The following is a 16,400-nucleotide window of genomic DNA, read 5'->3' as shown; positions in this document are numbered from 1 at the left end:
TTCCCCGTTCCCGCGGATGGCGTGCTCTCACCCTGCTGGAGCCCACCACGATCCTCTTCTTATCCACGTCCAGCTCCACCAGCAGCTCCTCCACCGCCTGACACACAGAGAACAGCGTTCACGCGGAGCCGAGGGCGCCGCCGAGGACGAGCGCCACTGACCTCACCTTCCTCTCGTCGTGGCTGACAAACATGGAGGCGTAGCGCTTCATGATCGGCGGGGAGAGAGCCTGGAAGTGACACCTGAAGTCGCTCAGACTCATGTGGTCAGGAAAACCTGCAGACCGGGTCAGAGTCGTCATCAGTGTAGAACTTTACACAGCAGAACATCCCGAACAGGCTCCGCCCACTGCTGCAGAAACCGCTCAGGAAGCTTCAAACCACAGTCACAACCGACCTGTGCGGTAGAGCTGCAGCGCCGACAGGATCTGGGTGGAGTTCAGCTGCACTCTGAGGGCCGGGACGTCGAACCCCCCCCCGTCCATCTTGGCGCTGACCCCCTGCAGGAAGACGGGGGCGGCCCTGCGGATGACGTTCTCCAGGGCGTCCTGCGGAGGAGAAGCCGACGCTCTGAAACCCGGACGGACGCCGGCGGCGTCCCGGTGGTCTACTCACGGCCTGCAGCTTTACGGCGATGCAGTGGGAGTGTCGGCGGACGGCCGCCATCCCGCCGCTGAACGTTTTCCTGATGGTTCCGTTCCTCTGCAGGGCGCGCTGGTTCCCCCCCTCCAGCCCGCCCAGACCTCGACAGAGAGGCGGCAGGGAGATTCTGGGGGTGAACATGGCCTTCACCTCTCCTCTGAGGAAGACCAACAGACGAAACGTGAGGAAGGGTCTTCAGAGACCCGCGCCCAAGAAAAGGAGGTTTTTGGTGTTTTAAAGTTTCTGATGATAGACGAAAATAAAGATTTAAATAGCAGAGGTGTGGACTCGAGTCACATGACTTGGACTCGACTCGAGTTTGACAACTTTAGACTCGACTTGTTCTTTAACATGAAAAACTCGACTCATCTTGGAAATAAACCTCTGACTCTTCTGAGTTCAACATCCAAAGACTAAAAAGAACGTCGACTTAAACCGTGCCTGTGTGTGGGTGTGTGTGTGTGTGTGCGTCTATACACATCTGTTTGCACAACAATCAAATCAGATGTAGGCAATCTGTCAATCAAAGAGCCAGTTCTGAATGGAAGCTAACGCTAACCGCTAGCTGCAGTCAAATCGCTGTCTGTTGACGTTACATTGTGAGGGCGGCCTCCTCACTCTTTTCTTTTCTTGATGAAGCTACATTTCATCGTTTATTTACATTTTAATTTGTGATTATTATGCGACACGCTGCAGTCCACTGATGGATTCAACTTCCCACTAAGATAAGTCAGTTTTACTTTATTCACTATGAAAACTTTCAGGGAAATATTTAAATGTTTTTAGAAAAGGACCAACAAAAGATGATGCTGAGCCCGTTCCTCCCTGCACTTCTAGGAACTATTTATCTGCTTTTTGTTTGTTTTACTTGTATTTTCAATGAACAAAGTTAACTGTTGATATTTACAATTCTACTGCAATTGAATATCCGCTCCACATATCTGTTGCCGGCCGTCTTGTCTATTCGTGTCGCCCTGAAAAGAACCGGCTGGTAGATCTCTACCTGCAGTTCCCGCCGGTTTGACTGACAGCTTCCGGCTTCAGCAGAAAACCCGGAGAAGACGCTCGCTCGCTCGCACGCACTCACACGGTGGAGTTCTGCAGCAGACTGACGGCGTTCAGCGCGGACGGGTTGTTCTGGATCAGACCGAACCACCCCGTCAGGTCGTAGCGGACAGGGTCGCAGCCCATCAGGTGGCGCACCTCGCACTGCAGCGGCTGCTCGCACTGACGCACTGCAGGGATACACATGCACCCTGCTGTAGCTCCACCTTCACACAGCTTTTCACTGCGTCTTATGAGGTTATTTTTGTTTTTTACCAGTGTTGCCGTAATGCTGGCAGACTCTCTCCAGAGCGGCGCTCTCACTGGATGCAGGCGTTACCATCTCCACATCCAGAGCCCACAGCAGACCCCTGAAGTCCCCGTCGGCCGTCCGGACCTGAAACACGAGCAGAGGGTTAGGGTTAGCAGCAACAGCTGCTGGAGATTCTTCTTGGTCTACCAAACGTTTTTTCAGCTCCTTATATTCTCCAGACGTACCTGTGGAGGCGGCTGGTCGATGGCAGAAACCACCTCAGCCGGACTGCTTTCTGGAGACTCAAAATCTACCAGAACCTTCTCCTGAAACGGCGAAAAGACACTTTAATGAAGGAATCAATGCTCTCCTAGTAAAACTATACGCTGATGATACCCTAAAGATGGCTCCAAGCAGCATCTAGGTATCATCTGCATAAATAAGCGATGATCTCGAAGTCTAAATGAAAATCAGGCGGGTGGAGCAAAGGCTGACGGTGGGGTCACCTGGGCGTATCTGTCCAGCGTCTGGGTGAAGGTGTGTCGGTGGTATCGCTCCAGCAGCCGCTCCTGCAGGTAGTTGTGGCAGAGTTCAGACCAGCCGGCCGCACGCTCGTCCCCCGAGTGCCGAGGGTTCCTGAAACCCGGCGGATCCACCACCATGACGGAGGCCAATGGCAGCTGCTCGCTGCTCAGAGCTCTGGGGGAACGGAGACGCCTTTAACGCCACCCTTACTGTCAGAGGTTACACATTTTAACCCTGTTACTTTTAACAGGATGTATTTTAAATATTATTATCCAGAAGTATTCCGATTTCAGTTTATCTCCTTGTTATAACAGTTAAGGGACAAAACATCGTTTTTCTGCTTTTTTTGTCTGTTTTGTATTATTTCAGGAATAAAAACCTGAGATAACCTCCCACCTGTTGATGAGCGACACCACGGCGGTGAACAGCTCCTCATAGAGTCCTGCAGCCATTCCCTCCACACACTGAGCGGCAGTCAGACGGGGACCTGAACGCACCACCAGCACACCTGAGTCTTGGTGGACAGGTGAGGAGCGGTTCTGCTGGACACGCTTTGACCTCCGAGGTTAACCTCTAGGACGGACAGACTCACCCTCCTCTGACTCCGGCCTCTCTCTGCTGCCCCCGGTGGCCCTCTGCAGCAGCTGCCGCAGGTGATGTTTGAAGACGGCGGTGTGAAGCTCCTCCCCCCCGCAGCCGAGCACGCTGCCGGCCGTGTGGGCGCTGTCGAAGTCTAAAAACTGCCTTCTGCCCACTGAGACAAAACAAACCATGAGACGGTCCGCAGCGGAACCGCTCCGGGTCTCCAAAGACCCGTGAAGCAGCTGCAGAGACGAACCTGGAGCTGATGGAGCGGAGAGAGCGGGAAGAACCGTTTCTCTGCTAGAATCTAAAGATTTAGTGCTGATCGGGCCAAACAGGCATTTGAAGACGTCATACTTCAATACAGGTCGCATCCACAGTTCTAAAAAAGTCTTTTTTTAAAGTTGGGGTTTGATCCAAATAGGGGTGAATAGCAACGATCGCCAAGATGAAAAAACGTGCTTCCTGCCGGAAGAACCTCCTGGAGCCTCCTTGATGTGGTTCTGGTCTTCGGGATCCAATACCCGTCTCTGCTTCAGAGGGTTTTTCACACTGAACTATCAGATTCCCCTCAGGGATGGTTTCCTCCGGCGGTCTGCTCTGTAAAAGCTCACCTGAACTCCGAACTGTGGGAAAGCGAGGGCCGCAGTTTGCTTGCAAATGAACCCTGGTGCGGTTCACTGCAGTGGGAATCTACAGTTGTTCCTGTTTAGCTTACCAGGATGAGGATCATTGCTCTGATGGAAGTTATGGACTTAAAAGTACTAAAAGTACAATGGAGGCCGTAAATTAAAACTGCGTCTTTATGTTTGTCTTTTTCATGTCTTCCTGTCTTTTATTCTTTTTCTTCCCAGTGATCTGGACTTTTTGACCCTCTAGACATCCTAATATACTTATTGATCATTTCTAGTATTATTCCTTCTTTTAAGTTAAATCAATGATAACTTTTAGCTCTGATCTGACAGTGCTGATTATTTTTATTGGTTTTGTGGCGCCCCCTGGAGGCCACACCCCCCCTTAGCATGTAACTAAGTTAAAATGGACCAGCCTGCTTTCCCCAGAATTCCATTTCCCATTTCCATTTTCAGCAGATCTGTTGATCGGTGGCTCACCTTTACAAGCCCCGGCAGCTCCCAGATGGTAGATCCCAGCCAGAACATGCCAGATGGCTTTCTGTTCACTGGGGGAGAAGCCCAGCGTTTCCATGGCAACCAGCAGCTTTGTGAAACCGACGGACGCTCGTTGTTTCTCCTCAACCTGGGAGCAGACAGACAGGGCTGCGGTGAACACCAGGGCTCCACTCCCGGCTCCAAACGACTCCACGTTTGCTTGTGACGTTATCAGGAAACAACATGAAAGTCCACTTCTATGCTGATGACACTGATTTTTCATGCTGAGACGTTTCCTTGGTTCTTGTGATGTTCCTCTGTCACAGTCCCACCAGGTTTGAAAGGGTTTTGGTTCCCCGCTGATTCTGCCAAGCCTGTTTCCTCGGCCGTCCTCTGAGCTTTTTGGTTTCTGGTTGCTTAGTCGTCTATGTTGTCACCTTTTTTTTTAATGCTCCTTCTTTCCACAAATTCTTTATTTTTTTTCTTCCCGTTTAACCCTTCAGGCTTCAAAGGTCAAGTACCGGTAGTCACAGGTTGTTGCCGCATGTTTACAACAGCTTTTCCCGTAATTTAGCCGATCACAATCAAGAAATGATAGTTCTTAGACAGAGCTGAGGACCACATAATATTGATTATATGACAGGAGCCCGCAGGAAGGGTAGAAATTTGAACGAGGGTCACATCTGACACACAGGCCGGACTTTGGACATGCCTAGAGGGACACACTGTTGTTCTTTTTTCTTTTATAAGGAAATATTAGGTTTCACAGCTGTTTGGTTTGGTCCTATGTAGAAGAAACCAAGTGAAGCTGCACCATCATTCAGGGGTCAACCCAACTCTACCCGACCGTCCTGCTGCTTCACACAAAGAAAAGTCGAGACTTTGTCGCAAAAAAATCCTGTGACACTAAAAAAACACCAACATTATTGGAGCTTAAGGGAAAGTGGTGAACGTTTATGGCTTGTGTTTGAAAAATGAGTTTTTAACAAAACACACATAAGCCTTCGGTTCCATGTGGAGGTGCAGGTGCACGACTCACCTGTGAGCACACAAAAAGCACACGCCGTCACCGTACCTTGGTGGGATGAACAATCCCAAAGGAGTTGGATCCGGGCAGTTGGTGCAGCTGCAGCTCTGTCCTGCAGAGGAACATTTTCACTTCAGACTGGAGCTCCAAAAGGCCAGAGCACGATGGTCATGTACCTCTGTAGATAGATGATCAGGAACCGAAAGCAGCTAACCCCAACATCCATACGGTCTCAGTCACTTCATGCAGGAGTTAAGAACCAAAAAAGGACAGTGTTTGGGTTGGGATGAAAGTCTGAATTGGCATAACTGGAACAAATGGAGGAGTTTCTCTGGATAGAAAGATGCAGAAGGTCCTCAGGTGGACCAGAGCATCAACCTAAAAGATGAGGATCTAAAAGATGAAGAAAGCTTGGCTTCAGCTCAGCGATTGGGTCAATAAATTAGTCAAATGGACGATAGTTGGAATTTTGGACAATAATATTTTAACTTAAAGATGAAAAAAAGTGTTTTTGGTGTTTTTAATCAGCTCTTCTAGCCTTTTTCATGATGAGGGAGGACATATGTAAAGAAAATGTAGCTGAAAATGTGCATTTATGAGTATTTCTGTACTCAAATCACTGTGAAACAGGAGCAGATGAAAAAATGCTGTTTGAAAAAGATGTTATTTGCGACGCAGAAAATACGGCGGAAGCTCCATTCTGACACATCCACTTGCAGACAAATAGATAGAATAGAGGAACTACTTCTAGAGCAGCTTCCACAGAAAGAATTCACCAAAAGACGACATCAAATAAACCAAAACGCAGCGACAACGGCAGGAAGATCCAAAGACGAGGAGGGGCGGCTTGAAAGGGGAGCCCTCTTCTGGTCCTAAAGCTGGGTTTTTGGTTGGAAGACCTCAAGGACCGGGCCGACGGGGTTCAAAGGTCAAAGGTCAGAGATGCACGCCGGGGGTTGCCCATGCAAAGTCAAAGGTAAACTTTTAAAATCAATTGGAAATTTAACAGGCAACCAATGTAAAGCAGGCAGCAGAGGAGCGATGCGTGTCCGGTTACCGGATCCGCTTCAAAGCCTTTTGACGCGTTTTGGACGAGCCGAAGACGATTTAGGGAACGTTTGGTCAAAAAAAGTCAAAAGAGAGAGTTCCAGAAATCTAAACGAGAACAAATAAAAGCATGAATGATTATTTTCAGACTTCTTCATTTTAAATCCATGAGCGTCTGAATCAGCCGGAATCAGGATCAGAACTGGACGGCTGGACAGCTCTGACATGTTAGGCAGGAGCTGTGAGCATGAATACTAGAGCATGTAAACAGAGAGCTCTCAGCTACGGTGAGGGCAAGTGGGGGCGGGGATGCTCTGTGCAATTCATTCCCGCTCTGCAGAAACTGCGTCCTAGAAAACGACACAGGTTTTATGACTTTATGACGAGAAACAGCATCATAATGAAGGAATCCAGGTGACGTCCTCACAGATCTGAAGAACTTCTATTTTGGTTTGATTTACTGAAGAAACATGGGATTCCTTCACGGACAGATCACAACCACAGACAGAAAGACATGAAACTGTGCAGGTAGAGGAAGAGGAGGGTGGAAGGTCTGGACTCTACCTCATCTCTGTGCTCAGACCCGCCAGCATCTGGCTGAAAACCAGGAAGTTGCTCTCGCCTGGAGTTTTCCGACACACCTTCCATTTGTCCAACATCATGGTCTGTGGTAGAAGAAGCAGAAACAGTGACTGTGCGCGCCTCGGCATCGGACCGACGGGAAGGTGCGCGGCGCGTGCCTGCAGGTGTCCCGCCGCGGCCTGTCCCGCGTGGTTGAAGTCCAGAGAGAAGACCGTGGCGAAGCGGGAGGAGGCGTCGCTCTGCTGCGAGCTGACGCAGCCGAAGGAGCGCAGGACGGTGAACATGGCCTGGACGCGCTCGGCTGGGGGCGGAGAACACCGGGCCGTCAGCAGAGGCCGCCGTGCGACCGCTGGGTTTGGGGGAGGGACTCACCGCTGAAGCTCCCGGCCGCCGTCCCGGCCTGTTTGAGGAGCGCGAGCGTGAAGGCTTGGCACGCCGCGGTCTTTCCTGTCCCGCTGCGTCCCAGCGCGCACACGCAGTGATCCCTCCTGGTGCCAACCATGGAGATGTACAGCCGCCGGACCAAAGCCGCCAGGGCGGGGGGCGCGTCCCACGCCGACTCCCCGCGCCGTAGCTTTGGAGTCTGAAACAGGAAACCGTCATCAAGCAGACGTTTGGGTCTTCAGGCCCGGCGGGGGTCTGACGTCACCTTGCTGTGGCTCTGGATCGGGGGCCAGAGGTTGACCAGGTTGGGTCCGGCGCGCGTGAGCGGCATGTTGGCCTTGGCCCGGCTGGTCAGGGTGTGCAGGACGCCGCTCTCGTTCACGCACTGGAGGTCACTCAGATCCTCGCACAGGTCGAGCTCCGCGGGGTTACACTGCGGAGGAAGAGGAGCAGAAGATGCAGACGACCTTCGTCGCACGACGGGAAGCTCAGATCTCTGAGGCTCCAGATGTGTGTGTGTGTGGGGGGGGGGGTCTGGACCTCAACCCAGAGTGTTCACCACTGCCAGGTTACCAAAGATTGGCCTGTTTGGTTGGTAGAGCAGAGAACTTCTTCATTTTCCTCCAAAATTTGGCTTTTTGTTTGAGGAAGGACAAAAAAAAACTAGATAAACACAGAAAAATTCATGAAAGCTAAAGATGAACTGCTGATAAACTGCTGAGTCAGCAAGGAAATCGTGCTCTGAAGCACAGAAGTTTACATTTAAATGTCATATTAAATTTAAATGTGATGATTTTTCCATAACTCTCTGCTTGGAGGGTTATTAGTGACTCATCTTTAAGATGTAAAGACGTCTTTTAAGACATTAAATCAGGAACATCTTGTTGAGTCACTTCATCACAAACTGCTCTTATTTTATGCAAAATCTCTAACAAAACGAGTTAGAGAAACGGTCGTCGTCCTTAAAACTCTCAGATTTAACACATTTTTTACCAAACTCGCCTACTTTAAGACAGAATGTTTCCAATTATCAGAGCAATAGAATATGATTGTTTACAGAAGAACTTATTTGCAGAAATCTCACTAAAACAGTTTTTTAACGTCTCACTAGAAAAATCCTTTTTTCAACTCGTTTTGACATTTTTCCCGTCTAATGAGTTGATTTTTCCAGCGGTGCTGGTTTTCGGGTTTACCTTCTCCACCTCCAGCTCGGCCACGTCGTGCAGCGAGCCGTCCGTCTCCAGGCGGACCCTCACCCGGCCCTCCGGCAGGTCGGGGGTGCCTTCATCCGGCTTCAGCTGAGTGGCTGAAAAGACGGAGACACAGAGACGTATTTGAATTATTGTAGTTATTCATTAGAAAACACTTCTGAGGTTTTGCTTCTTAATATTATGAACCTCATTTATAATTTGAATGTGTCTGTAAGATAACTAACAAATAATTTTGACTATTTTGATTCATTCAGATGTTTTCTGTTAAATTTTTAGGCCTCACTAGAAAGAAATCTGCCTTTTTTCATCATTTTTTTTTTCTTTCAAGTGAAAAAAGCTCAAAAACTTGTTTAAATAAAGTAGAAAAGTGAGAATAAATGTTATATTAAACCAATGAACCACACATTTCCATCCTAAAGCATAACACACACGAGGACAATCCTGTTTTCAGTTCTTCAGGATTTGGTTTGACACTGGTTTCCTCTGAGGAAGACTCTGGTGTCCGTTTGGAGCTCACCTCGGGTGAAACCGTCCTTGTGGACGAACCAAACGGTTCCAGCTTCGTACCAAACGTCCTTCACCTGTTGGAGATAAAGAACGCCAGAAACATCCTGCAGGTTCTGCTGAGGCGGGTTTGTGAGGAGACCCTCGCTGAAAAAAACAGGTTAGACCATGACTGTATGTGGGAACTGGACTGAGGTGTGTTCCAAACAGGAAATGGCTCCAAGAAGCCAAACAGTCCTGCTGATACTTCGTCAGAAGAACCGTTCTGGCTCTGTGACCGCCTTCTTGATGATCCTATTTTTGTTTTCAAGATATTTTTTCTCTAGTTCAAGTTATAAACTGACCAATGAGAAACCTCAATAAAAGTAGGTGGAGCCAGTTGGCCCCCACGTCCAGAACGTTGGACAGATTTCGTGTAGGGTAGGGGTGTGGCCTTCCGACAAGCTCACTCCTGAGTGGTCGCCATAGAAACGCCTACTGACGACGTCTGGCTCCAACATGGCGGTGTCCTTAGCGTGAAAATAATGGCCACTGAGCTGACTTCGTTCAGTTGGAGCCGGAAGTGAGGCGTAACACCGACTCAGTCCAGGTGTCAGATCCAGTCAGCGGGTCACACTCACCTCCTTCCTGCTGGTTTCTGTGACGGTCTCATCTGCCTGCCTTCCCTCTGGCTCCTGCCTCTGCTCCACCACCTCCTTCTTCTTCTTCACCTCCTCCATCCTCTCTTTCTTCTGCTCCGCCTGCGGCGTCTTCCTGTCTTTCTTCACCTCCTGCTCTGGGGTTCCCGCCTGCCTGCTTCCCGGTTTCCAGTCGGAGTCGGGGGTCAGGATGCGGCGCTCGGAGGACGACCGGCCATCCGGCTGGGCCGAGCCGCACCTCCTCTGCTTGCCGTCGTTGACGAGTTTCTCGGCGCGCAGGGCCATCTCTGCCTCCAGGATGGGGGGGGTCTGATCTGGGGCGAGGAACTGTTGCACCAGGTTGTCGCTCAGTTTCTGCGGCTGAAACAGAAAGGAAGGGGGTCGCCACAGCAAATCAGCTCTTACTCACGTGGAGGTTTGGCAGAGAGTCTTTAGATGGGGGGGGGGGGGGGGTATTACCAAACGTTTCCAGAATTGAGCCATTTTTCTTATCTAAGACACCATCAGCTTTGACACAAAGGTTAGCCAGGCATCAGCATCAACCCCCTTATTTATACATCAGACCTAGTTACGATAATACTTCAGAAATTGATTGGAACTTTCCACCTAAGAAAAGTTCATTTTTAGGTGGAAGTATAGTGATATGGTGGAATGAAATGTAACTTCCACGTTAGAAGAGCTGTTGGGTAAACTTCAGCTCATGTCTCTTTATTTACATTCAAATAAAGCAGAAGTCAAATGTGTTCATCTTGGGGGGGGGGCAGCACTCACAGGTTTCTCCTCTTTGACCTCGGGCTCTTTGTGTTTGGTCTCCTTCTCTGAATCCCGGACGAGCTGTTTGAGGAGGCCGCCCGGCAGGACCGACAGGGGCGGGGGCGGGACGGACGTGGTCACCGGCTTCTTCTCCTGCTGAATCTGTTTTTTAATAAATAAAACATGAAAAAAAGCAGGCAGAATTTCACAGGCGCAAGCATAGAACTCCTTCTGTTGGTTAGAGAATCCCAAAAGTCAAACTTCATGAAGGAAAAAACGAGCAGAAGTCAAGTTAAAAAACAGCTACAGGTGATATTTGAAGGATTTACCTTACCTTTACCTTTACTCCACAAGCTAACACTTCGCTCCAAATGCCAACGATTAGCTCCACATGCTAACGCTTAGCCCCAAACGCTAATGCTTAGCTAAACACGCTAACACTTTGCTCCACACGCTAACGCTTAGCCCCACATGCTAATGCTTAACTCCACATGCTAACGCTTAGGCTCACATACCAACGCTTAGCTCCACATGCTAAGGCTTAGCTCCACATGCTACGGCTTAGCTCCACATGCTAGCTTCAAGGATGCAACCATTCATTCAGTTTCCCCCGGATTCAGCTCAAACCTCGATTTTTGGGTCAGGATTTTGTTTTTGTTTGATTTGTTTATCAAAAAAACAACAACAAATACAGAAAATGACTTTGAACTATTTTCATTGAGCAATATTGTTATGAAAGCACTTTTTAGAGTTTATGCCAAATTCTGTTTAAAAAACAATTCGACCTGCTGTTTGTAAATTCAATAAAATTTTGGATCAGATTAGAAATGTTTCTTTATTTCTTTGTATTATTTATTTATTATCTAATGGGAACAGCGCAGATTAACAGCATTGATGCGCCAGAATTAGTCCAAAGGCTATTTTTAAGTTTAGACTGCGGTTGTGTCTGAATCCCCGCCCTAACCTCTAAGTACTAAAAAAAACGATATAGTATATGCACTATGTAGTGCACTGAGTTTTAGAAGCAATGCGGCCGCCACGCTCACTACTTCTTTCTTTTTTTTAAAAAAAGCACATATTAAGTCATCTATTCCAAAAAGTTAGAATGCAATTAATATGAGCGTTTTGCAACAATTATTTATGAGTCCACCGTCTTCTGAAGATAAAAACGTTGGTTTATTAAAAAAATAGCACTTAAATACATTTTTTGGTAAAAATTGTTCCTGCACAATGGTCTATAGTCGCCAACCTAGTGAGCGTTGATGCAGACTGGTTTTTCACAGAGACTTCTGGGAAATTTCTAGGGCCCTGGATTTTGGAATTGTGGATTCAGACAGCACTACTTAATGGTGAACGCGCAATATAGTGCACTATATAGTGCACTAAAGGGGTTGGGGTGGGAAATTGGACACAGCCTGTAACTTCTGCGAGAAAATAGGGATGACCGTATTAGCATACAAAAATGTTAACCATCAGAATTTTGGATAAACTGTCCGTTATGGAGGTTATAAGTCGTCTAGTTTTGTTTATTAAGCACTGTATTTTTCGGATTCTAAATGAATTCAGTGTATAAGTCGCAGCAACCACAAAATATGCAACAAAGAAGAAAAAATTATATACGGTAACAAGAACAGTCTATTGTTATCTATTCCATTCAATACTAATCAATATTTCACTAACGTAACTGTGTTTAGCCTTATAAAACATAGAAGGATCTACTATATTAGTGCTAAATATTAACAATAAAGAACATAAAGAAAATGCTAACAAGTCAAACGTTCATTTCCCTTTAAATCACTAAATCCGTTCAATTCTTGCTTGTTTTTTTCTTTAACAATTCTGCTGAGTCGGCGTCAGACTGAGTCGGTGTCAGACTGAGCGGCGCTTCTTCTGCGTTGCTGTCAGTAACATATACTGATACACTCATCGACACGCCTACAGTGCCCTCTAGTGGCTGTGGCTTTTTCCTTTCTTTTTCGAAAATCACATACGAGTCGCACCGGACATTTCTTATACTCAGAAAAAAACGGTGTTTGGGCAAATGAAACTTTTTTTTTTGATCTACGAGAAACTAAGTGTTTGTGTAATAGAAAACGTTGGCACTAAAGTATATTTTTTTTATAAATTAGGCACTTGTGAAAATGTTTTACCATTGAAAAAGTTCAAACGAAATGTGATTTGTTTTGAGGTTTGATCCTTATGGGGTCAAATCAGGATCAGCTGATCAGATTTTACACTTTAAAAAAGTTCTAATTGTAATTGTTTTCTTAATTTTCTATGTTTCAATTCAAGTTTACCTTTGAGATAAAAACTGTTTTAGTCATGTTTTTTTGAATTTACAGTTAGCGTGAAGCCGATCCCGGTTTGACCCCATACGTCCTAACGGGGAGATGACTCATCCGTCCAGATGGACGCTCGATGACATCACACACGGCCGCTCGCCACCTCCCTTCTGCTCCCACAGCTTCAAGCGTGAAGACAGCGCCATGGTTGCAGTCAAGGTGGGGGTTGAGGTTGTGGTGGTCGTGAGGGGAGGGGGGGTCTGTCAGCTGGTGGGGGCGGGGGTTGCAGGGAGGAAACCTAACAAAGAAAGGGGCAGGTAAAGGTGAGGAGGCGGTTTGAGAGCAGCTCGTTCTGACTTTTGACAGCTTCCTCAGGAGGTGCAGGTCAAAGGTCACTGCAGTCGTCCTCTCCATTCACTCTGATGATCCATTTCAGCGTTAAAGCTGACACCAGGCGGAACATCTGGCCCCAGAATGATTGAAGCAGCCCAGACCATAAGCGAGCCTCCTCCGTGTTTCACAGTCTTCTTTTCTCAGCCTCTTTGGCCTTCAGAGGTTCTTCTGGGTTCTGTGGTTCGTCTTCCGTCCTGTGGACCGTCACCGTCTGCGGTCGTCAAGCTGCTTGGAGATGATCTCACAGCTTCAACAGTTCTGGAGAAACTCTGTCAGGCCGTGGTTCATGTCCGGGGTCGGACGCTCCACCACAACAGCACAGACAGATGACTCACCTGAGTCTCATCCAAATCTCACCTGTTCCATTATTTCCATCCATCAGTTTTCTGCTGTTTGAAGGAAAATGGAAAAACTCCAAATCCTTTAAAAACGTTAGCAAACCTTTAGCTCCAGAGACGATTCCAGCCTGGAAAAACCCACCAACAACCTTGGAAGCAAATGTATGTAACTGTAACCACTTTAGGCCTCATTTCTATCCATATTATTGAAATATATTTAGAGTTTTGCAAATCTTGTTTTTGTGTTTTTTAATTCCATTTCCAGTATAATGTTAAAATGTATTTTTCTCTTTTCTACCCTCAGTTAGTTTCCTCCCCAGCTTTGGCTTTTCCTGGCAGCTTCTGTGTTTAAACTCAGTTTCTTCCTTCCTTGTTTGACTTTCTCCCACATTAAAGATCAGACGGTCAGAAATGACCTCCAGACTGGAAACGTTTCCTTTCTAAAGAACTTTTCTTTCCTCCGTCTTCATCGAAACGCCGCAGATAAAACGTTCGGAACATTTGGGTTGTTTTTCTGCCTCTGAAGTTCAGAACCGCTCGGATCAAAGCAGAACTTCACCTTCAGGCGCTTCCAGGTCGGTTCTGGATCCGCGGGGTTCTGGTTCCTCTGGATCTCCTGGACTCTCAGGGCCCACTTCAGGACCGAAGCCACACACTGGAGCTTCGGCTCGGCTCTTTCAGTTCCAAATGGGATCCTGGGTGAAACAGACCCAACCAGAACCTGACCTCGGACCGCTCTGACCCCCCCAGAACCTGACTGACCACAGAAGACACTGAAACTAAAGGATCAGATCAATGAAGGAGAGTTTTTTTACCCGACAGAGTCCGGCAGGACGACGGTCGACTCTCATGGGCCTGCAGGCAGAAATAGACCCTCATGCAGATAAGCAGCACAGACCCTCTAAAAATATCTGGGGGGGGGGCGCACGACCCTGTTTGGAGAACTGTGGGAGAGAACCTGCAGACGTCTGAACAACCGGGATCACGTCTGTAATCTGGATTAATCTGGATGAATCCGTTTCAGAGAAAAGGATCATAAACTCAGTTTTAATGTCTGAAAGTTTTATGGATCAAAGTTTGGAAAAACTCTGAAGGAGGGGGGGGGTCTGCTCCCCACACAACTGCACATGCGCAGACCTGCCGGCAGCGCGTCAGCTGTCCCTTTGATTGACAGCTGCAGCTGAGGAAGGGGGAGGAGCCTCGGTGGGTTGACGAGCACGTGCAAAATCCGGCTGGAGTTTCTTAGATCTGAGCTTCTTTTGTTGCGAAGGAAACCTCCTTTCGGTCCTTTAAATGCCGACACGGAGACGGCGCGTCTCACCGGCAAAGGTTCGATTCCCCCCAGAAATGTAAAGGCTTAAAGTCAAAAAGATAACAGGTTTATAAAGTAAAGGAGGAAAGAGGAAAAAACAAGTAGAGCAACTAGAGCAACTCCTCCTCCTCCTCCTCATCAGTCTACATGGATGGGGGCTCTTGACCCCCCCCCCCCCCCCCACACACACACACACACACACATTTAATGGATTAAAGACACGTTTCAGCTTTTGTTCTGTTGGACATTAAATTGTCTTTTCTTTTTCTTCAGACATTCGATGGAATTTGGATTTTTCTAGAAGGTCTCATATTTGTCCTCCTTTCATGTGACGTACAGAGAACAGAAATAGCTTTGCTGCTCCTCGATCCCGGTGTTTGGAGACCAAATGTGTTCTTTATCAAGCAGTGAATAGTCCTGACAGGTCAAAGGTCACCACAACAATCCATAAAGTTAGTTTCATGATAAAGAACATTTTCTTAACTTTTTCAGTTAACTAACTCTACGGTTTTCTGTTGTTTGTTTTTTTTGTGCTGATTCACCTTTAACCTTTCAGGACTTTTCTTAGTCAGGCTCCAGGCCTGGGGGGCCTCGTGTTCTGTTTTGGTTTTTTGAACACACCTGATCCAGGTAATCAGCAGATTGGGACGTCCGTGTCACTGTGGTTTCCTCTCCTGTGACCCTCGTCCCTCAGACTGGAGCTTTAGCATCTTTGTTTGGATTGGTTGGACGGTTCAAGGCTGGTTTTTTCTTTTCCATATGTCAGTCATGTTTTTTTTTGTTTGTTTTTTTGAGTGTGAGCAGCATTTCTGTGATTTTTTTTCTCCACGTAAGACGACAAAAACATCCTCCGATATTTTCTTTTCTTACCTTTTGTTCGACGTTTTCATTTTCCCTCCGGCTGAAAAAGGTTTTCCGATCAGAATCAAATCAATTCAGTGTCAAAACTTTTCAAAGCGTCCGTCTTCCCTCCATCACATCCTGGGTTACCTCTGGATGCAGGCGGAGGTGAACGGACGGTGAAGCTCCTCCTCTTCCTCAGCAGCTCCTGTGGACCACAGAGGAACAGGACGTCCCGCTGCATCGTCGCATCATTTGTAGCTCCTGATCAAAAGGAGTTTTTCTAAAACACGTGTAGAGCGTTTACACCTTTAAACCGTTTCATTTATTTCTGTGGAATTCTCCTGAAACACAAACCAAACATGGAAAACGATTATTTATGCAACGTTGTCCAGGAAATCCCGCTTTTTTTTTGGAAAACAAACATTTTTAATCCTCATTTTAAAAAATAAATCTAATGCGGAGAAGTTCTTTTTTTTAATATCTTTTAGAAATTTCCCAGGAAATTGTCAAACACTTTCAACGTTATAATTCAGATTTCATTAAAAAAATAAATCCGGTTTTGAGCTGAATTCTTCAGGGTTTCACATTTCTGTTTTATAAAACCAGAGATCAATAGTCTAAGTTCATTACTTGAGCTGTAAAAATCCAGTCAACGCTCACACAAATCCCGCCTCTGTGGCTCCTCCCTCCAGCGCAGCGCCAACGCTGCAGAAAACCTCGGATCCTCTGGAGAAAATCTGGAAGTTTCGGTGGTCTTCAGTACATCCATAAGGAAAACCTGCTTTTTCTTCTCATTTTAACAGATGTATTCGGACGCATGTGGTCACATGACCTGTTGCTGGCGGAAAACCGACCTTTTGGCTCTAAAGGAGATTCCTTGGCCGGACACCAAAAGTCAAACTTTCCACAAAACCCCCCAGAAAGATTCGAAT

At 47.2% G+C, this 16,400-nt stretch overlaps 1 protein-coding gene across 2 annotated transcripts in view; it reads right to left on the bottom strand.

Annotated features, from left to right (window-relative positions):
* Positions 1-14,255, bottom strand: part of myo18b (myosin XVIIIB) — a 39,188-nt gene extending 24,933 nt beyond the window's left edge. For both annotated transcript variants that reach the window (XM_023960435.1, XM_023960436.1), the window contains exons 1-23: positions 14,129-14,255; positions 13,873-14,008; positions 12,750-12,880; positions 10,319-10,462; positions 9,530-9,907; positions 8,923-8,986; positions 8,388-8,500; positions 7,460-7,627; positions 7,183-7,393; positions 6,969-7,111; positions 6,793-6,893; positions 5,230-5,293; positions 4,158-4,302; positions 3,056-3,217; positions 2,860-2,950; positions 2,445-2,637; positions 2,184-2,264; positions 1,962-2,082; positions 1,729-1,876; positions 615-798; positions 397-547; positions 167-276; positions 32-97 (exon numbers count right to left, since the gene is read on the bottom strand). In XM_023960435.1, coding sequence (XP_023816203.1) covers positions 32-97; positions 167-276; positions 397-547; positions 615-798; positions 1,729-1,876; positions 1,962-2,082; positions 2,184-2,264; positions 2,445-2,637; positions 2,860-2,950; positions 3,056-3,217; positions 4,158-4,302; positions 5,230-5,293; positions 6,793-6,893; positions 6,969-7,111; positions 7,183-7,393; positions 7,460-7,627; positions 8,388-8,500; positions 8,923-8,986; positions 9,530-9,907; positions 10,319-10,462; positions 12,750-12,788 — 2,877 coding nt within the window. In that variant the 5' untranslated portion in view covers positions 12,789-12,880; positions 13,873-14,008; positions 14,129-14,255. The remainder of the gene's footprint in view (positions 1-31; positions 98-166; positions 277-396; positions 548-614; positions 799-1,728; positions 1,877-1,961; positions 2,083-2,183; positions 2,265-2,444; positions 2,638-2,859; positions 2,951-3,055; positions 3,218-4,157; positions 4,303-5,229; positions 5,294-6,792; positions 6,894-6,968; positions 7,112-7,182; positions 7,394-7,459; positions 7,628-8,387; positions 8,501-8,922; positions 8,987-9,529; positions 9,908-10,318; positions 10,463-12,749; positions 12,881-13,872; positions 14,009-14,128) is intronic.
* Positions 14,256-16,400: the final 2,145 nt, after the last annotated feature.

The sequence above is a fragment of the Oryzias latipes genome, chromosome 12 (assembly GCF_002234675.1).
Source record: "Oryzias latipes chromosome 12, ASM223467v1".
In the NCBI taxonomy this organism is placed as follows: domain Eukaryota; kingdom Metazoa; phylum Chordata; class Actinopteri; order Beloniformes; family Adrianichthyidae; genus Oryzias; species Oryzias latipes.
Note: the sequence above shows the minus strand (reverse complement) of the source record. Positions and strands in the feature narration are given on the sequence as shown.